This window comes from Pogonomyrmex barbatus, unplaced genomic scaffold, assembly GCF_055798465.1.
Source record: "Pogonomyrmex barbatus isolate J1 unplaced genomic scaffold, ASM5579846v1 scaffold9, whole genome shotgun sequence".
Classification (NCBI taxonomy): domain Eukaryota; kingdom Metazoa; phylum Arthropoda; class Insecta; order Hymenoptera; family Formicidae; genus Pogonomyrmex; species Pogonomyrmex barbatus.
This window is the reverse complement of record NW_028297193.1, coordinates 5,555,878-5,577,147: the sequence shown is the minus strand read 5'-3', so window position 1 is coordinate 5,577,147 and position 21,270 is coordinate 5,555,878. Positions and strand designations below refer to the sequence as shown.

Genomic DNA, 21,270 nt, shown 5'->3' with positions numbered 1-21,270 from the left:
ACAAAAAAATCCAGTTTTCCATTTTAAATGAATCATTGAGTTTAAAATTAAAGTTTCCGTTTTAAATCAAAATTTTTATCTCTTATAAAATATAATGCAATGCACGTACGTGAGAAGAATCTTGTTTGCAATTTTTTAAATACTCGCGAATTTACCTTCATATTCAATTTGCAGAATAAATATAATTGGGGATAACGATGATGTGAAATAAGATTGTTATAAACAACTATATACAATATATTTGTAATATGAATATGTCGACAATTCATATTAGAAATATTAAAGTTTATACATTTCACAAAGCTTGCATCGTGATTAATAAATAACAAATTATTTATTATAAATAATTATTCATCTTTCGATCACACAATCATCCTTGTATTATATATTTATCAAATTATAATAAAAATTAGAAATGGATTGTGAAACGATACAATTCATGATGACTTAGATGTACAGGCAGCAGTTCATATCGTGCATATTTTTTTATTTCACAAAATTAGGAAGATAAAAACGAAAGATGAATGTATCTCTTAATCGATCTAATGGATTAATCGAAAAGCTAAATGTTACATATCTATGCCCTGATGGAACTTTACTTCCGGCTGCGTCTGTTTCAATTCGTCATACAATTCCATAGCACGTTTCTTGAAAGTCGCAGCAAGTTCGGGATTTTTCTGTGCGCCTTCTCCGCGCATGTGCATCTGGGATAGATTCGCACAGGCATATGGATTGCCATGCTCACAGCTCTTCAATGACACCTTGTATGCTTCTTTAAGATTTTTCTCAATAATATTTTCAAAGCCTGTCAAGTATAAACCTGATAGATAGAAACAGGCCTTATTTGAGTTGTACATATCACAGGCCTTTCTCAGAAATCTAGCACCATTATGAATTTGACTAGCCCTGTCCTTTTCTCCGACATCATTTTTAGATGTTGCCAAGACACCAGCATGCAGACATCCATATTCGTCATTGAGCTCGCAGCTCTTTGATAAATATTTGTATCCCATTGATATGTCTTTGTCGCAACCTTTACCTGTGAAATGAAAAAAGCATTATAGAAATAATTAAATAATTCATATATCAAGTTTTATCTTTTATAAACAAAAGATTCCGAAATAAATGGTTCTTTTAATATAAAGTCTATTTTTTATTTTGGACTGCACTAATTTTTCTTTCTTGCTTTCATCAAACTTTGAATATATCCATTATTTTAAATGTCATTAAAGCATATACTTATATATATAAAGCATATACTTATATAGTTTAACTATAAAAAACAAGTCTATTGTCTAATTAATCCAATAATTTCAAGATATGCACCAGAACATTCATGATATCTGTCAGAATCATGTATCAATATAGCAGACGAATATCTGTTAGAGTTTTATATCAGCTTGCTCATTTTTCAAACAAATATCATTTCGATCTTGCTTTGACGAATTTCGCTTTAATTGCAACAATATATTACATATTTGGTATCATGAATCAAATCATAGAGATCTCAAGCTCCTATGATATGATACAAGATACTTTCCAACTTTTCACTTTTTAATGACATAAATTGACTCCATAGCATTCATTTCTTTCTTGGCATTCAATGAATAATAAGGACAAAACAATACTTTATGTCAACTTGTTTCATGGAAAGCATTCACAATTGCTAATAACACTGCTTTATGCTTCTCTTCACGCTACTTACCAACCACTTTGAAATCACCGAATTTCGCACAGCTTCTAGCGTAATTGTATTCGTCACAAGTCTTCTGGTATAACAACGCGGCTTTTTTCATATCCAAATTTATTGCCTCGTAAAAGTCGCCCAACAGGTGGCATACTGTCTCCGAAGAGAAATGTTATTTTATCTAATTAAGGTTAGACTTTGGAAGACATTACCGGCTTCACTCACCCTCCGGTTTTTTCTCGCTGTGACAGCCAAATTGGTATTCGATGTGAAGATTCTTCAGATACTCTTTCACGTCGTCTTCATTTTTCAAGTCATACGCCATTTCTTTTTATCTCAAGGTGCACGTGCGATGACATAAAGGGAAGTTATTTAAAACATCCGTCATATCACACATACACACACACAAAACTGCCCTTTTAAAAAAAGGAAGATCCGTGGATCCTCGACGCCATCTAAAGTTGTGATCTCGAATGAATGCAACAGCTGATTTAAGATGCTTTTTCATGCTAATGTTTAAAATCACGTGATCAAAAGTGACTCAACATTTAGATTCTATGCACAATGGAGAAACAAAAATAAATAAAATTAATAAATAAATATTAAAAACAGAAATAAATATAATTAAATTAAATGTTAAGGTCTATGCGATAAGCAACAGGAAGAAAATAATGCAGGCAATAAATTTCAATCTATCAAAAACCATACATCAATTAATAGATCGATATAATATTTATTCTCTTTCTAATATTTTTTCCATTACGCCTTATTCTTCACTGTCGTTCTTTTCATCGATTTTACCACTAAAAAAATCATAGGCAAAAAGACATTTTTAATTTCAGCTTTAATTAATTTCTCTAATATTCCGTTAAATAGAATTGTTAACTTTTTTATCTTTTACAATTAATGCGGAACGCAATTGTAAATATTGCAAGATGCTGCATTTTTCTTCAAAAAAGAGAATCTGGGGACTTTAGGATTTCCTATCTGGTAGCCAATCGGCAACTTTGTTTGATATTTCTTCGGTCGCTCTCGAATCTTTCGTTTCTCTCGTCATTTCGTCATTTCGTCATTTCATTTTTGTCTGATGGCAACGTACGGCACGCGGGAAAATGCCGCGTGTCAAAGCTTCCCCACAGAAACAAATCAAGACAGTGAACCCATCGGCAAACACGTGGGTGTTTCTTATGAAGGGTAAGCACGAGAATCAGGAATTTATTCCACTGACAATTTTCGCAGTTTTCTTTCATTGTTGATTGACTCTTGCGGTCGTTGTAGGCTCTCCGGAGAAACGGTCTCAGAATTGCATGTCTAAAAATGTATTTCAGAAGATGGTCTGGACAAAGTGAGTGGAAGTCAACCAGAGATCGTTAAGCTTAGACATCCAGCTTCCAACAAGCCAGCTATATTCATGTTCAGTCCTGGAAATCTCATGGTACAGGAAGTTTTAATTTTTGATGAAAGGAAAAGATCTTGGTTCATTGACGATAATGTCAAATCCGAAGGCAAGTTGTATCTGTCGACACCAATTGATCCAATCTTTTTGGCTTTGCCATATTTGAGGAAGGTAATTGTAGAATTTTACTTTTATTTATTATCTTTGTACAGACATTTCTGATAAGTTTGTTAGATTATCTTCGTTACAGTTGAAATTGGCACAACCATTGGAACAATGTCTCTGGGATGAAGATTTTCCAGAGATATCTCGCCTTGTACAGTGTAAAAATTTGAATCTGTCATTAATTGCTGATCTTAAGGGTGATGAATCGCTACAGGCATTCAAGTTTAATGAGAAGAAGTCGTTGGGTTGGTTGCAGAAAAAGGTGAAAAAAGTAGCAGATATATTAAAACAAAAAGGAATTCATGTGTCACAAGGTGCTACGAGTGCTACTTATGTTAAGAGTACTAAATATGAAATTGGTACAGAAGCAGGTATGAAAAATAACAAACACAATTAATTTGTTGTATGATTGAGAGATTAAATAAGATCAAGCATTTGACAGGACTTTTTCAGTGTCTAATTGAAACATTGAAGTAATATTAATCAATTTTGGTAGGCTCTATAAGAAAGATCAATTTATTAATAAAGTATTGAAAATTTTCTTATAGAATACTTAAAGTATGCACATGGTATTGTATCAGAATATCTTGCTGAAGATCTCTCAAAGAAGCTGGCACAACATTTGAATATACATAATGAAGTAGAAAGTAAAAAACGCAAACTGGATAGTTCTCAAAATGATATGGATGAAAAAAAAATTAAGAAAGATTTTGAAGAAAGTCCAAATCCAAAAGCAAAGACGAAAGAATCAAATAAATCTGAAAAGGTGAGTTATTAGTACAGTTATTTCTTTTCATTAAATGAAAATAAATATAATTATAGATTTGAAACTATAAATTAAATCTATTAATAATTTTTGACTGTTTTAAAATTGTAATTGTTTTAATTCAATCTAATAATAATTATGTTATTGTTTCAATTTAATCTAATAATAATTATCAAATTGTAAATGTTCTTTCTTTAAGACATGAAATGATGAAATAAAATCTAAAGTATTTAAAGTGTTTGATAAGATTATTTAATTTGAATCTATTTTTATTTTTACAGATTCAAAAAAGTACAGCCCCTGGTAAAAAGGAATTAGCTAGACAGAGAGCAGCAGCAGGATCTAAGAGTATCACTACCTTTTTTCAGAAGAAATAATTAGAAAAATATAAAATGATTTTAAAAATTAATGTAAAAATTAATGTATTTATAGACAGCATATAGTGTACATTTTTTATAAATTTTATTGCTATGTAAATTGTAATATTTTATTGATTATTATGTAACAAGAAAAATAATTTTTCTCAATATCTAATAAATTTACAATGTTATTAACATTTAACATGATACAATCTGTAATAAACACAAAGCAAATTTTTATTTTTTTTTTATTTCTATTTTTACCTTTTTCCTTAATTATCTAATAAAAACAATATAATTAGTGTATTTTGTCTGAGTATTGTGTAATTTGTCAATAATTTTCCACATCAAGATACTATTGTTGACTGCATTTTTAAAAAATTAATATTAAAATTAGTATTAAAAAACTTTTTAAAACTTCAATTAGAAATAAAAAATAACAACACTTACACTCGATTTCGCTAAGCAATAAGTAAAGGTAAGAAAGATCAAGAAACGAACAATGTAGATAGATGGTCAAATTTCTTTAATTGGATGAAATTAAATGAATTGGATGAAATTAATTTGTCTGTACAACAAATGATAAAAATAATTAGATGAAACTAAATAAATTCATTTATTTGTGTAACAAAAACGTTTCGACTTTTACTAAGTCTTCCTCAATTTATATAAAAAAAGGGGGGGGAAAGGAATTATATATTTTACTACTACGATCTTGAATTTTCAAATGAAACATCCTCGACATCTTTGCAGGTTATGATGGATTCGAACACTTCTCGATTTAGTTACATGGCAGCCAACATCTAGAAGAAAAATAAGTTAAACTATCACCGTTCGAGAATATACCCTCAATGTGGGTAGAGAAAGATTTTCTAGATCGACAGCACTGCTTTAATACACTGCAATTTGTAGAACTGTCAAGCGTTTGGTAAGATCAGATGATTAAATACGTCAGACATGGAAGCTGATGATCGGGGAAAGAATGACGATTATTATTTGGAATTATCCCCTGATCCCATCAGATTTGAATCGGTCAGCTGCCTCACGAATGTGTTTTTCGATGATTCGAAACAGCAAGTTAGTCAACTTTATCTCATATTAAAAATCTTTCGTCTCTATGTGATACAGTGGTAAACACAATTTGTATATAGGTGTTCGCTGTCCGCTCAGGAGGCGTCACAGGAGTGCTCGTTAAGGGCCCGGACCAGAACTTAAACTTCCGGATGGAGGACAGAGGCCCAGTGATATCCATCAAGTTCTCCCCTGACATGAATATACTCGCGATTCAACGTACCAACTCGTCAGTGGAATTCGTTAACTATTCCTCTCTCTCTGGTTTGGATCACGTTGAGTATTCTCAGTCATGCAAAGGGAAGAACGCAACGATATTAGGCTTTGTGTGGACCCATGGCACTGAGATACTTGTAGTCACAGATCACGGTGTAGAATTGTTTCATGTGCGGCAATTTCTTATATTATTTACAAAAAATTATGATAGTCTATATATTAACAAACCTTTTTTGAAATTTACTCTAAGAGTGCTAAAGATATTTTTAATGTATTTTTAATGATATTTTGAAATCACCTTTGTTACAGGTCAATCCAGAAAAACGCAATGTTAGAGCATTAAAATGTTTAAGTTTAGGTGTAAATTGGTTTGTTTTTTGTCCCAAAAGTTATTTGGTATTATTGTCATCTGGTACAGTTGGTAATCAAATACAAGCGTTGCATGTTACACCTGGCAATCTTCACAAATTAACCAAATTCGAAAGTTAGTAAGAGAAAAATAATATGTTTATTAACATGTTAAATAATATGTTTATTAACATTGTTCCAAGCAAAAATTATTTTTGTATCTACGATATAATGTTTTAGTTGAACATAATATAACGAAACCAGGAAAGTTGGCCGTTTCTGAGAGGGATGTAGCATTGGCTGTATTGTATGGAACGCCTTGTATAATTTTGCTACGGCATCAGCCAGGAGCTAACCGCTCAATAGGAACAGCATTTGTATATGTTTACACTATACACAAGTAAAATTTACACATATACTGCTTTGTCTACTGCTTTAAATGTAATACTGGTTATTCAATGTTATAGCTATATGTCTTTGCAGAATGATGACCATTAAAAAAAGTCATATGTTAAAACTGGATGTTGGTGGTAGATTTGCCATAAACGTAGTTGATAATCTTATTATTGTTCATCATCAAGCATCAAAGGTATATATTGCTACTGAACAAGTTTATTGAACAAGTTTATTCAAAATAATAAAATTTATGTTTGTATTTTTATATAGACATCAATGATATTCGATATCATGCTATCTGGTGTGAGTGATGGAACAATAATGCATCATACAAGTGTAACCGTGGCGAAACCAATTAAACCTTTCAATCTTAAAGTACCAGGCGCGACTTTGTCAGATCAGATGTATCAGCCATGTCAGTTATGTATCCTTTATGTAAAAGTATATTATTACTTGTCAATTTAATTTTTTAATTAAGTAATATAAGTATATGATATTGATTCCCAATTATTAAATCTTAATATTATATAGATTCTCCTAATTGGGTCGTTTTTCAACCAAATATAATAATTGATGTAAAATTGGGTTGTTTATGGTATGTTTAAAATTAATTATAATATTTCATCTTGATTTATTTTTAATTTACGCATAATTTTTCTCATTTTTATTAATAATAAAATAGGTATATTGAGCTCAGATTGGAAGCCTTAGTGAAATTGATTACGGATAAAGTGCTTCTAATAGAATTTCTAATGCAGCGGTCAAATGCTAAGCAGATATTAATACAAGTCTTGCAGAGTTTTATGACTCAGTTGCCTGTAAGCTTAATGGAAATGCCAATCATATTCGATAAACTTAACATTGTGTATAGAAATTATTTAGAAAGCGAAATACAAAACCAGGTAACGATAAATTATGTTTCGCTTTTTTTGATATATGATTATATGGTATATATTTATGTGTGTAATAATTAGGGTCCGGATGTTCGTGCGATTTCTCGTGTCGCGCGCGGAGCACTGCGTGCGAGTGAATCGAGTGCTCGCTAAAATGAAATAACAATATTATAGCAATAACTCTTTATCTTTTTGGATATTTTTTGGATACTATATTATTTACTTTCAATATATTGTATTTGTTTCATTTAATCTATGTTATATTTTAAGATTTAAAAAGTAATATGATTTTAAAATATTTGTACTTCTAATAAAATTCAAACATATTGTTTTCTGTATTTTGTTTAATAGACCGTGCGCTAGCCGAAATTATTAATTCGGATTACGTCGAGTCGAGCGTCGGGTTTCTTTAAGAAATTTTACTATCTCGCTTTAGCGAGAACTCGACTTACTCGCACGCAGCGGTGCTCCGCGCGCAGCACGAGAAATTGCACGAACATCCGGGGCCTAATAATAATTAGTAAAATTAAGCATATTATATTCATTTATCAATTGCAGATGGGAACGCCTTTACAAAATAATATTAAAAATGTAACAACAGTGACTGATAATTTTAAGTATAAACTATTGCTTGATCAAAGCGACATGTATAGTCACATATTGTCCAAATTTTCTGAAGGTACGATTGAACCAAAGATGATAATATGGGTCCTACTCGAATATATTAGGTAGGAATCAGAATGGACGATAACTTATAATAAATTTATCGAGATTCAGCTTATTTTATCCCAGATTTTCCTATTTTATCAGATCATTAGCTGAACACGGAATACCGGTGCAACATTACTTGCATGAATTGGTCATCACAACATTGGTACATCGGAAGGCTTATTATCAGCTCCATCAGTTGTTACAGTACCACGTGGTTGCTGATTCGAAACCTTTAGCCTGTTTACTACTTTCTTTAGAAAACTTGTATCCAGCAGCGCATCAATTGGCATTGGATATGTTAAAACGACTGGGAAACGCGCACGAGGAGATAATCGAAGTGCTTTTATCGAAGGGACATATCTTGGCTGCCTTGCGGTAATTTGGTTGGCTATTTTTAATATTTGTTAACACATATATGTATTATACCTTTACATTTCAGATACGTTCGATCCGTCGGAATGACGGATCAGATATCTGCGAGAAAATTCTTAGAGGCAGCGAAAGCTACCGATGATGCGACGCTTTTTCATTCAGTCTTTAAATTTTTCGAGCAGCGCAACTTGAGGTTGCATAATACTACGGCCTTCACGAAGGGTGAACATTGTCAGCCATACGTTCAGCATTTTAAATATCTGTTTCAAGGAACGGACAATGAGTGCAATTCGGATACGAATTCGAATGTTACCACTATTTCTTCGTAAGATTCTTATATCGGTGTCCGTGTAGCGCTATTTGAGAACGATAGGTAAAGAAATAATCACATTTAATTTTTATTTAATGAAACTGATAGAGAATTTATGTGCTGTAGCTACTTCGTAATTTGTAAATTCCTGTAGTGTTGTATAAATCTATATTGTTATGGATTATTTATTATTATATGAAAGAGAGAATAAAATTAAGGCGAATTTGTAAATAATATATATGTCATTTACCTTATTAAAATATCTTCTTTCCATTTTTTTGTATTGCGTTCACATTGCAGGGTTTACTTTATTACAGGAGTCATAAATTCGAAACTTACAAAGTATAAGGTTTCTTTAATAATCTTTTAATAGAGCGAGAGACTTACTATGTAGTATAATACATTTATAATGAATTTCTTATTTATGAAGAGTACTTAGTAATATTAGCATTCGTTTTTCTTTTCTGATGTGTATTTAAACGACATCGCACGATACAGATTCTCCTTAATAAAAAAAAAAAAAGAAAAAAAATGAATAATTGTCGCTTGCATCTTCATAATATAGTGAAAGATAAACGAGTTGGTCGCTGGTCAGGTTGAACTACAATATTCAGTAGAATTTACAATAGGACCTTAGATATATATCAGAGATACAATAAATACAATCTGTTGCAGTAAACTAAGGACTATACAATAATAGACGCCGCAGTTTCAATTAACAATAACTTTAGATATTCAGAGAGCGATAACAAGTTGAGGAAAAGTGAGAAGTCGCTGCTATCAAGCTGTAAATTTAAGCACTTTCTTTGTTATATTAAGAGAAACTTCAGTCAAATTCCGATTAACTTAATTGATGATTAAACTCTGAATTAATGCTCCATTAATTGGATATATTTATTAATACTTCATTGTTTGATAAATGGAAGGAAATACTGATTAGGAAGAATAAATTGCATAGTTAGAAGCTTTGTAAGCGAGCTTGCTAATTGGATTAATTATCGTTAATCGAGATTTGATCAAGTCGTCCTACGCAATTATTATCGAGTATTATTGATAAATCTACTTAGATAATGATAAAAATGCTCAAATCCTCTAAAGTAATGTGCAAAAAATTACATATACAGTGCTCACACATAGGAAGAAACAGCGAGATACTTGGAAATTGGTCAAATGTGTTACTTTATTAATGTTACATCTGTTAATATTGATGATTAAACAATCTCGGAATCATTTACAATGATTTACAAATAATTGTTTAAGCTCGGTTGCTCAAGAACATAAAGTGCGGTGCAACCGCATTATTTTTGATCCTCTTTAAAAAGAACAGAAAATTTGTTTAAAGATTTTTTTGTTTTATTATATAATATTCGTAAAATTCTGAATATATATTTTGAAAGGGAGTTTTAAGTCCCATCTTACAATGTTATAATCTCACACTTATTTTTTTAATTTTCTAGATGAAAATTGATAAACGATTATAAATTTATTTTTAATTTATTTTTTAATTAATTCAATTTAATTAATTTAGAAAAAAACAAACAAAAATTATATATTATTGATTTTGCTTTATCATATTCGTACAATTTTTTGTTGAAAAAATAAAAACAGATTCATAAATGTTACATAATTTACTTTAAGATAAAATTGAGTAATTAACAGAAAGTTTATCTCATTTGTAACAATAATATTTTTTTCTATCTTTTATTTGAAAAAAATTTCTATATTTATAAGCTGTATTTATTTTATTTTAATTATAAAAAGTAAATGAAATATATCTGAAAAAAAGACAATTTTAAAAATGTACAGGAATTAATTGCATCTTTACAATACCTTTTATATATAACACATAAAGACAAGAAATATTCGTTTAATTAAATAATGCAAAAGAGAAAAAGAGCTGATTATAAAAAAAATGAATTATTTTTATCTGAATAATCATTTTATTACAGAAAGCATTTAAATTACAAACTAAAAGTAATGCAAAAATGTCTCGCGTTGAAAAAAGATTACTAGGATTGAAAAAGCTATCATATTCCGATATGGAAGTTGACGCGGGCAAGACGATTTCCATACTCTTCAGAAATTGCGATTTTATATACAATGTACCCGCACACACAGTTCAGAAATATAATTGGATTTTGATTGGCTATTGCTTGTTCTGGTATCTCCTTTTGCATTTGTATTTGCGATGTTCATCGAGCCCGCGCATACGATTTCGTCGCGTTCGAATATTCGAGATTATTACAATAATTGCTGTAACAAAATATAGATAATATTATTAAATGACAATAAATGGGTGTGACGAGATAAGTAAAGCATAAGCGTATGTATGAGCGTGTGCAGCGTAAATTGTAATCATATTATACATGAACTAAAGTTGTTCGCTTGGTCGAGAATTGGCGATTCAGAATCGCATCTTGTAGAGATGAAAAGCGCATATGTATTGGACATCACGTCGTTCCGTTCCGGCACCGGAAATTGTAATAATCCTTCACATTATATTTTCATAAGCTCGTTGACAGCGATAATAGATAATAGATAAATTAATTCTATGCTATATTTTTAAGAAAGACATAAAAATACAGAAAGAGAGAGGAGCAAAAAATCGAAAGAAACGATGAAGAAAAAGAGAGAAGGAAAGGGGGAGGGAGAGGGGGGGGAGAAAGAGAGAGCTAATTATCAATAGACAATAAATTAAATTATGTCTGTTTCGATAATCATTTTGTTAAAAAGATATATACAAATCGCGAAATAATATAATTAGATTTTGTTGAGAGAATTATTTAATATTATGAAAAAGTTTGTGTTTATATTTTAAAGTATAAATTGTGACCGATAGCACTTCAATTCATTTAAAACGATATCATAAAAATACATTTCAGGGGACTCATCGAGAGATTTGAGAGGTTTCAAATCTCCTTCAAAATTAAGAAAAAGAGAGTTAAAGTTATAAAGTTATGATTTACAAAATCTAATATTTTTCTCTCTTTGAAAGGAACGAGGAGATATTCTAAGCTCTAAAATACACAAAAAAATAATTCATTAATGCAAAAAGTTGCCGGTTTCGAGTTCGCGCGCGTTCACGTCTCGCGTACTTTAACTTAATTCGATTATAGTAACAATATATGTAAATAGCATTATTAATTAACAGCGATAAATAAAGTGCAAGCGTATGTAAAAATGCGTGAATGGAGACGTGGACGTGTGTATTACAGTTGTATTGTACATACAATACATTAAAAAGTCATTTGCTCGATCGAGAGGATTAAGTTGGCGTCCTGCGAAAAAAGGTACGTACGCCTAAGTGCCAAACTTCACGTCGTTTCATTCAACGTTGCGTCGTCGCGCGTTCCGTAAGCTCGTCAACAGTGATAAGAGGTAATTTGAGAATTAATTCTATAAGATATTATAGTCTATCGAGGAAGAGAAAGAGAGATAGAGAATATACAGATACAAGCATAGTTATAGTTTTGAATTCGGATTTCATTGGTTCCTCTCCTCTTAACGTCTTCATTACCGTCCAGTTTGTTGATACGCGTAAGATGGATCGAAATTTCCAGTAAATATAAAATACAGTACATTACAATAATTTCTTAGCAACATAATTGTTACGTTTATTTGTATAACATATATTATATTCATTTTGTTGAGTGAAAAATTATAGGGAGTCAATATAATATTACTGTTAGTTTGTATTTACTGGCTTTTCTCTCAAATTTTAACATGATAAATCCCACGATTTATTAAAATTAATTATCGTTTTCGCCTATATATTACTTTTCTCTTCAGTGAAAGATAATAACTGATAAATATCTTCAAGTCTATTGGTCTATTGCGATATTGTCCTATATATTAAAGAAAAAGATTAATTTCTTAATCAGATTGTTAATCAGAAAGAAATGTTAATTTATTTCTACCACTTCCCATACGCTGTTCTCCTATCGCTAGTCATTTATTCCTAATTTATAACATCTATAAGTATGTAATTTCATCGTACATTGTGTCAACGTGATATATTAAGCACATTTCGTAACTTTATATGTGCGAATTCTGCGACCTGGATATAAATTAATTGATAAACACCGGCCGATAAGCAAGGCGTTAAGATATACGAGTGCGTATAAATATACTTACAGACAGACATTAGACAGAAACTTCTCGAAAGTCGAGAATTCCTCCCCTTTTGATTCATTAGCTTAGCCGCCTTTTGTCTTATGTGTCTATATGTATAGGCTGCCCAAAAATACACGCGTACTTTGGATATTTGTACACGAAAAAAGTGATTTTATCGAAGTAAAAATTTGGCTAAATAAAGATTCTACAATAATTTTGTTGGATCATCAAAATTATCATGTAGAACATTTAAATATAATAACAACACTAGAAAAATCTTTGATATTTTAGCCAATAATTTTGAATGTATAAATAACTACATAATTATTTTGAGAGTCTAAAATTATTTTAAAATTTGTATCTGACCAAATTTTTAATAAAATTGTCTTTTTTTTTAGTATATTTTATACATGAATAGAGAAATAAATTGAAATAAATCAATGGATCCAAAACAATTTTAAATTATTTAAGTAAAGTTTTCGTCATCAGGCAAAAAAAAATAGAAAGATTTTCTTAAAATCGATATATAATTTGAATAAGTTTAATCTTTATATTTTGCAATACTTTGCAAGTACTTTGATTGCCTGAAAAAACAAAAATAATTTTCATACATTAAAATTTGGACTGATTAGAAGTAGCCGAGCTTAATTTCAGAAATTTTCGTACCGCTTTCGTTTCGTTATTCGTTTTAAATAATGTCGTTTCGTTACATCGTCAAGAGCAATAACATTACATAAAGTATATAAAATATAATTGATGATGTACTCGCAAATAATGTGTTGACATCATTTTTTATTAAAAAAATATAAAATATTTAATCAATATCCAAATTACGCGCGCATCTTTCAAGAGATATCCCATATATAGAAGCAATAGAATCTTTGACATGGTATATATAGACACATGGTGCGCCAATTATCGATAATGTGTACAGCATCACCTGGGAATACATATGTAATTATATCGAGAGTTTGGGAATTAATTATTTACAGGGATATCATTACCCGGCCATTCCGCTTGTTTGCGAGAGTAAGCTTGAAGAATTGGAAATCAGTAGGAGGAGCTTATGGATTTTAGAAGCTTCGAGAAGAAGTGGATCGTGTCTTTTACTTCCGATGCGATGGATATGGCGGATTGGGTGAGTACAGAAGAAACAAAAGATATTGTACCGTTGCAAAAATCTTGAGCTGAAAGTTTTGCGAATTGAAAATTTGAAAATTTTGAATTGAAAATTTAAAAATTATTATTAATTATTATTATTAAATTCGAGAAAATACGTTCTCATATCAGCATGTTGAAATTTGGCGTGTGTAATTATTCGTTCTAATTACAAAATATTCGGGGTTGCGGAAAATAATTGATTATTGTTATTAATAAGCTAAAGGCCATTGTCCCGTTAAAAATATCTTGCAAAAATCTTATTTCTTAAACTCAGTGTCAAAGCAAGAGAATAGTCTTTGTTGAGTCAACATCTACGCAATAGATTTTAGCATGATTTTGGTCCATTGTACATATTTAAATACAGATTGAGTTTAGCTCGTTCATTATTTAGAATACATCGCGTAAATTATTGTTATAAAGGAGGCTTTGTAAGGTACGAATAAAGTTTGACAGATAGGATCTATCCCAAGAAATCCGTTGAGGTCGCGTGAAGTTTCATGGACACAGGAGAGAATGTTCGCTACAATTACCATAACGAAATTGCGTCTGTGTTTGTCGACGAACGTGCAAATTTCTGCGAGGTGTAACTAAAACTCATCGAATCATTTAAGCCAGGAATCTATCTTAAAATATCTTAATTTATTAAATTAAATTTAATTCATTATATTATTTCTAATATTTCTTGAAATTTCACTGAATTTCTTATTTTCTCTATATAAAAAAAAAAAACGTACTCGCTAAAATTTAACGAATAAATGCATGCTTTATTGCAGATATCATATTTAAAAAAATTAATCTTTTGTGAAATTTAATACGAAACACAAACACACGAAATGAAAATCTAATTTTCTCAATTACAATTTAAAGAATTTACACAATTTAATTACAATTAAAAAAAAAACTTATATTTGTCAATAAAATTTTGCATTGTTTTTTCAATATCTCATTTTATCTTGTCTTATAAGTAATATAACTTTAAGTGAAGATTCTTTTAGGAGATTCTTGTATGCAAGTAAATTTAGTAAAATGTAATAATTTGAAAAGTTAATTGTACTTTTTCCTCAATCTTACTTTTTGCACATTCGTCGACAACACACTGCACTTGCATTTGTACAAAGGACAGAACCGATAGAAATACACTGCTCTCTCGCATTAAAATGTCAAAATACAAAATTTCACGCATACATTCGTACGAAAATGTTCGCGAGGTGCTCGTTAAACATACTCTTATGACCTTTTTTTCAACAATGAACTTACCTCGAGAACATCTCGCGATTTCAGTTCACTTCACTGAACATACCTTTCACCTTTATAATTTCCTCTTGGTCGCGTGAAAAATATCTTAATGGGACGGTTATTAATATTCGTAATCTAGTCGCATTACTTAATAGAGCGATTGATCCTTTTTTAGTCTGCGTTTGTCTTGTCTTAATCTCCATTTAAATTCATTGAAATTTGTTTCGTTCTTATTTTTTTAAACAGTTCAAACTTTCAAGCGTGATTCGTAACATTATATAAAATAATGCCGACAAGATTAAAATAATAAACAATAGTAAGTAATAAAAATGAGAACATAGTGAATTGTGATCATAATAAGATCGTTATTTTGCAAAGATCTTATTATAATTGATCGCAGTTGAATAATCAATTGTGCGAATATAAATTCGCATTTACAATCGGCAAATGTCAAGTTGTTCGTTATTGCAATTATCAAAATCGTTAGTTTATGAAAGTTTTTAATTTAAAAATGATATATTTTAATATATCATTTTTAAATTAAAAAAAAGTATAAATCAAAGTTTTCTGAAACTTGAAAGTTTAATGTTTTTGATTAGTGTTACACAAAAAAACATTCTAATACAATACTCGCATATATTTTTTTGTAAATACTAATTCTTAATTTATTGCAAGACAAATAATCGTGTCTTGATATCAACAAAAGGTTTCTTTATTTTTATTTGCAAAATATGAATTCTGTTTAAAAATTTCTAGCTGTATAATAATCTAAACTATTTGTTAAAACACTTTATTTTCTATCTAGGTACTTCACGATTATATTCTCGAATTAACTTATTCGATGATTATATGTATTCAAACATACTTTTATGACGCATAAAATAAGATGCGAGATATTATTAAAATAATTTTATGTTGAGTTACTAGACTTTGTTGGGAAATATATTTCTCATATAACCGAGAATTAACAAGACTGTAACGACTGTACTCTCAAATGTATGCAAATATTTCGACCGAATATCGCATCAAATATTCATATAACTCACTATTTTTTAATTCTTATGATTACTTGCTTAATTATATATATAATTATATTATATTACATATTTTTAATGTCTACGTGTCAATTATGATATATGTATATTCAAGATATTTCGCATACTTCAGTACTGTTATAATAGTTGTTTCAGTTTGTGGTATTTTTTTCAATCCCCTTTGTGCATCGGTTCAGTTACGATGACATATGAGTCTCCTTCTTGTTCTATTTTATACATAGATCTTTCTTTACTTCACAATTGCATATACAAAATATCGGCATTTTTTTTCAATACTTTCTGCACTACTTTTGATTTTTTCTGAGGTAAAATGTATTCCTGACTTTACAAAAATAAAGATTAATATAATATAAATAATTTTACAATTCTTTTTGAGAATTATTAATAAGGTCATTAGTTTTGAGATAAGAAGTCGTTAACTTCGACAATATTTTTCCATATAGACAAAATTTTTACTTTAATAATTATTCTTTTAGTTATTGTCTTATCATAAACATTTCAAAACAACTTATAATAAAAGTAACATAGTAATAATATAAATATTAATAACAAAGTTTTAACATAATTACTATTTTGCATTAAAAAATATATATAAGTTTATGATATAGTATTATTTCAATTTTATGATAAAAAATGTTTGAAGAAAGAGTTAAAAATATAAATAATGAATTATAGTAGAATAATAATGTTATAATTAAGTTCTCTCTCTTTTAAATATTATAAGAAATTTCTAAGAAATTGTAGCATGAATGAGATTTATTAAAATAATATAGAACAGGAAGGAGAATCGTTCTATCGATTCTCGAATTACATTATATAATTAGCGTCTTATCTAAATCCGAATATCTAAAATAATGTGCTTTGATATATTTCCTGTAAGTAATGCGTTATTGGAATTTCTAATGGTTATGAATATATAATTCCTAAATATTGCAATATACTTTCGGGATACTAACATGTTCAACGATTGCGAACTATTCATATGATTATTAATTGTTATGCATTTAATATATATAATCACTTCAAAATTATTAAAACAAAATGCGTAATTAAATAGAAATTTCAACAAAATAATTTATCAAAAATTTAATAAGATATTAAATAAGATTTCAAGATTTCTACCATTCGTTTTTTATTAATAAGTTTTTTGTCCAATTAAGTTAAGTAAAGCGATACGAAGAATTAATTGTTTTATAAATAATTTCAAAAATACGTGGATCTTAATTTAAAATAATCCTTAGTATTAATTGCTAATTTATTATTTAACGTTAAAACTTAGGAACTCTTAAAAAAGGAAACATATGTGCTAAGTAAAATCTGATTTTAATATTGTTCAGCATACAGAATGAAATTGCTAAGCTTTATTATGTTCCAAGATATTAAAATATGCAAGTTGCACAATTTGTTGCAGTAGCTCGTCAGTTTATGAGTATTAAAAGAGAGAAGTACTTATCTGATAACAAAGTTAGCAGGAAGATAATAATAGAAAAAAAGTCCTTTGTACTTTGATTATTACGTATTCTGTAATTTGCAAACGAATTTCTTTTTACGCGACGGCTCGCGACTAGAAACTTCTTCTAACACAAGCAAAATTAATATTTATACGATACGCGTGCGTCGTGTAGAATAAAAAAAATTTTAAAAGCACATTTTTACTACTAGAATATTTCAGTTGATCATAAAGCATACTTAAGCGCAGCGTATTATTGCAAAAATTTAAAGCATATTATCTAAGTAAAATAATATCTAACTTTTTAATCATTTTAATCTTTTTAAATTATCACTAAACATTTTTGATGATAATAATTTTTAATTTTTCATCAATTATTAATTCGTTGTTTGAATGGTATCAAAAATTTAAAACACATTTTGTTTTTTGTTTCCAGTAATGAAAGAAAACATATTTTAAATTTCTTATCAAAAAGTATTTTTCAAATTGACGTTTTTGATTTCATTTGCATTTTAATTTCAATATTACAAACTTTTTGCACGACGCAAGGAATTCTTGGAATCTTGCGGGATTTTCGTGCGAAACTCGTGCTTTAAGATCGCTATTTTTCCAGAAAGACAACACTTTTAATACAGATTAAAATCGCGGATTATACGCAGTTAATTAATTCATATACGTGTTCTTTTGATGTTACGAGCTAGCGTATATGTGTCGGAAAAGCGATATGCTTTGTTTTTCTTGATTTTGAGTACAAACAACTGCGTATTTCTTCTTCTAAACAGAATTTTTTATAAGCTCTTTTATCGCTTTCCTTATACATCGTACTTTTTTGGGTTATTCTGGAAACGTATAAAAATAATCACAAGAAAATGTTGCATATATATAGTATTCTAATAATATAATTTTTTTTTAAATCAAAAGTATTTACATGGATGAATATGAGAGTTCATTCATTCGTTGAAAATAATTATATATTCGTCATTAGACATCAATTTCACATTCATACTGTTAATATATATACAGAATGTTCCAAGAAAGGTATGTATCAATAGCAGAAAGCTTGTGTACTTTTACAATTTGAATTCGAGTTTTTCTCAACAAAAATTTAATAAATCATTTAACCAACCTATGCATGACTTCCACATAAAAAAAATCACGTTATTATGATTTGAAAAAAATATTTGAGATTTTAATTGAAAATTTAACATTTTGTATTATATAAATATTTTATTTATATAAATATTTATATAATACATAAATATTTTATTAGGAAAAATCAATTTACAACTTTTACAATTTAATTATAACACTCTTCTTATCGATACACATCCTTTCCAGTGCAAATTTTAAGTTGACGGTCTATATCTCTTCGAGCTAGATTTCCTCGGAAAGCAGCCATTTTATTTACTTGTCACGCTTACTTCTCACCTTCTTGGAGTCTCATGGGTCGGAGACGGAGTAAGTGGTAAATGTTGATCCATTATCCGTGGAAAGGTTATTCGCCTCGTTTCCTTGTAAATCGTGAGCGCCAGCTCGAGTCTTACCTTAACGCACTTTATCAAAAGAACTCAGAACAGTTGAGTTCTTTGTCGCGTTTCCTCACGACATAATCGGGACCAGCGGATTCATGGTCGCGGACGAAGCTCATTTTCCGGTTGATCGGAATGGCCGACTTAGGAGATGTTGCAGTCATCGGCGCGGGCATCCCTGATCTGCTGCTTCGTTTTCCTTGAGGTACGCCTGATCAAGCTGCGGCTACGTGGCTTGCTTTTCACCTCCTCGGTGACGGAGACGACGCTGGAACCCTGAGCCGCGACCACTTGCTGGGAATTCCCCCCGGGACCCGCGCTGCCGGTTCTGCCGCCAGGACTTCCGGATCTTTCGTTGTAATAAAAGAGAATTAGGAGCGGTCGGGAAATTGTTGGGTAAAATTGACTTGATTAGTGCTAATTCCCTGATCTCTTTTTCAAACACACACACACACACACGCACGCACGCACGTACGCGTGTTTTCGATGTTTCGAATTTTCAATGTTTGATTATTAAATTTACAAATAGCATATAGATAAAATATCGATTTTTTTTAATAGTAATTTTGTAATAATTTTTTATAATAATTTATGTTTCATATCTCTGGAGAGAGATTATGGCTGAAGAAGGATTTTTTTTTCAGAAAGAGATATTAAGAAAAGGGCGACAACTAGGGACAGAGGAATGCAAATATTATTTAGAACACTTTGAAACAATAATACACTGGAATACAGTTCCCTAGCGGGCCATTAAACTGCCACAATTAATTACATAAGTTCCATAAATGAAGTTATAATTGAACAAAAGTGAAAGTAAAAATTTAAGCATTACGACACCTTTCTGGAAATGCTGTGAAATATAAAATATTTAAATTTGGACGCTTTTTAAGCGTAAATCAACTGAAAAGACAATGCATTTACCAATATATAAATATAGTTTTAAATTCATTTTTATTAAATTTTATTCGTAACATTTTAAATGAAATATATAAGGTCTTTTTTTCAATAATTTCTGATATTCTATTCACGTGCATATCTATATAACAAAATAGTCGTAATCCAATAGATAATTATGAATCAAAAGAAACAAGCTAATGACATAAACGTGAATATTATCAAGTATCAATAATAATAATAATGTAATGAGAGTAATCGTCGACAATGTGAAATCCTAAAATCCAAAACGATATCGAATGTTATACAATTATATTTACATATGATTTACTTCAATAATGATGATTGGCGACGCGGAAGTGCATTGAAAATCTTTTATATTAGACACCTATTTTGTTAATATTATATGTTGTCAATAGATGAAATCGTATTTAGATAAAAATACGATTAAATGACGAATTTGCAAATGAGAGACGGTTAAGGTCGTTTGATTGAAATTACCAGCCTTTGTATATATTGTTCAAAGAAATCAAATATTGCAATCTAGTTTAGTATTTATTAGTACGTGACCTGTATTAGTAGTTTCTTTCTCATAAAATGTTTCTATGATAAAATATCAAGCATTTAATATTGTTTTACAAATAAATCACATAAAATTTAATTTTTACAATTTTTTTATTCATTTCATTCAAAAATAATTTTTATATCAATAATTATTTATTATAAAGCATAATTGATAGTTTTTAAAGCATAATTGATAATTATTAAAATAAAATTATAAGATGCGTAATTATCATTAATGGGTCTATTAAATGACATTAATGGCCCCTAAATCTGTATTTTCACTCTATGTTTAACTCGTGTCTCTTACAAATCTCCGTTCTCATTTGCATAGGATGCAATCTTCATCTTAAGCCTTCTTGCACCAACTATCTGAGTTAAGTAAGCCTGACTTAGCGATTTACTGTGTCTTTCTGAAATTACGGTCTCATCTAGTGATGGATATAACACGAAAAATTTACTTAATCATAGAAATTAATGCAAAGCAACGAACAAAATCAAGTTTTAGACAATAAAATGGAAATAGGAATAGTCAGGTATTATGTTGTAAAATATACAGTTATATTTTAAAATATGCTGAT

The 21,270-nt window shown here is 29.5% G+C and overlaps 4 protein-coding genes across 9 annotated transcripts in view; 2 read left to right on the top strand and 2 right to left on the bottom strand.

Moving 5' to 3' along the window:
- Nucleotides 1-213: 213 nt before the first annotated feature.
- Coa7 (Cytochrome c oxidase assembly factor 7) lies at nt 214-2,200 on the bottom strand. The gene is made up of 3 exons (XM_089085000.1): nt 1,913-2,200; nt 1,706-1,840; nt 214-1,039 (listed from the first exon to the last, which is right to left on the bottom strand). Exons 1-3 carry the CDS (start codon nt 2,010-2,012, stop codon nt 570-572), a joined length of 705 nt encoding a protein of 234 aa, XP_088941126.1. The 5' UTR covers nt 2,013-2,200; the 3' UTR covers nt 214-569.
- Nucleotides 2,201-2,667: 467 nt separating this feature from the next.
- Nucleotides 2,668-4,613, top strand: LOC105427867 (ribonuclease H2 subunit B). Of its 3 annotated transcripts, none has more exons than XM_089084995.1 (5): nt 2,668-2,881; nt 3,019-3,254; nt 3,334-3,619; nt 3,797-4,014; nt 4,296-4,613. In XM_089084995.1, exons 1-5 carry the CDS (start codon nt 2,800-2,802, stop codon nt 4,389-4,391), a joined length of 918 nt encoding a protein of 305 aa, XP_088941121.1. In that variant the 5' UTR covers nt 2,668-2,799; the 3' UTR covers nt 4,392-4,613. The 3 variants fall into 3 exon arrangements, with proteins under 3 accessions (XP_088941121.1, XP_011638144.2, XP_088941122.1); XM_011639842.3 differs by having other exon boundaries at nt 2,673-2,881; nt 3,016-3,254; XM_089084996.1 differs by having other exon boundaries at nt 2,688-2,881; nt 2,966-3,254.
- Nucleotides 4,614-5,230: 617 nt separating this feature from the next.
- Nucleotides 5,231-8,924, top strand: Bulli (regulator of MON1-CCZ1 complex protein bulli). The gene is made up of 11 exons (XM_011639828.3): nt 5,231-5,450; nt 5,525-5,830; nt 5,970-6,144; nt 6,249-6,408; nt 6,492-6,597; nt 6,675-6,828; nt 6,936-6,999; nt 7,087-7,306; nt 7,856-8,025; nt 8,108-8,383; nt 8,448-8,924. The coding sequence occupies exons 1-11, from the start codon at nt 5,331-5,333 to the stop codon at nt 8,707-8,709; spliced, it is 2,013 nt and encodes a 670-aa protein (XP_011638130.2). The 5' UTR covers nt 5,231-5,330; the 3' UTR covers nt 8,710-8,924.
- A 111-nt stretch (nt 8,925-9,035) lies between these two features.
- Nucleotides 9,036-21,270, bottom strand: part of LOC105427852 (GTP-binding protein Di-Ras2) — a 95,431-nt gene continuing 83,196 nt past the window's right edge. For all 4 annotated transcript variants that reach the window (XM_089084988.1, XM_089084990.1, XM_089084989.1 and 1 more), the window contains one exon: nt 9,036-19,583. In XM_089084988.1, the coding sequence (XP_088941114.1) occupies nt 19,379-19,583 (205 nt within the window). In that variant the 3' untranslated portion in view covers nt 9,036-19,378. The remainder of the gene's footprint in view (nt 19,584-21,270) is intronic.

Coding starts and splice junctions, on each gene's coding strand:
- Coa7 (XM_089085000.1), bottom strand. CDS start 2,012: ATGGCGTATGACTTGAAAAATGAAGACGACGTGAAAGAGTATCTGAAG. Junction 1,841..1,912: donor CAGCGAGAAAAAACCGGAGG/GTGAGTGAAGCC, acceptor CTTCGGAGACAG/TATGCCACCTGTTGGGCGAC. Junction 1,040..1,705: donor CGGTGATTTCAAAGTGGTTG/GTAAGTAGCGTG, acceptor TTCATTTCACAG/GTAAAGGTTGCGACAAAGAC.
- LOC105427867 (XM_011639842.3), top strand. CDS start 2,800: ATGCCGCGTGTCAAAGCTTCCCCACAGAAACAAATCAAGACAGTGAAC. Junction 2,882..3,015: donor GTGGGTGTTTCTTATGAAGG/GTAAGCACGAGA, acceptor AATGTATTTCAG/AAGATGGTCTGGACAAAGTG. Junction 4,015..4,295: donor AATCAAATAAATCTGAAAAG/GTGAGTTATTAG, acceptor TTATTTTTACAG/ATTCAAAAAAGTACAGCCCC.
- Bulli (XM_011639828.3), top strand. CDS start 5,331: ATGGAAGCTGATGATCGGGGAAAGAATGACGATTATTATTTGGAATTA. Junction 7,307..7,855: donor AAAGCGAAATACAAAACCAG/GTAACGATAAAT, acceptor TATCAATTGCAG/ATGGGAACGCCTTTACAAAA. Junction 8,384..8,447: donor CATATCTTGGCTGCCTTGCG/GTAATTTGGTTG, acceptor TTTACATTTCAG/ATACGTTCGATCCGTCGGAA.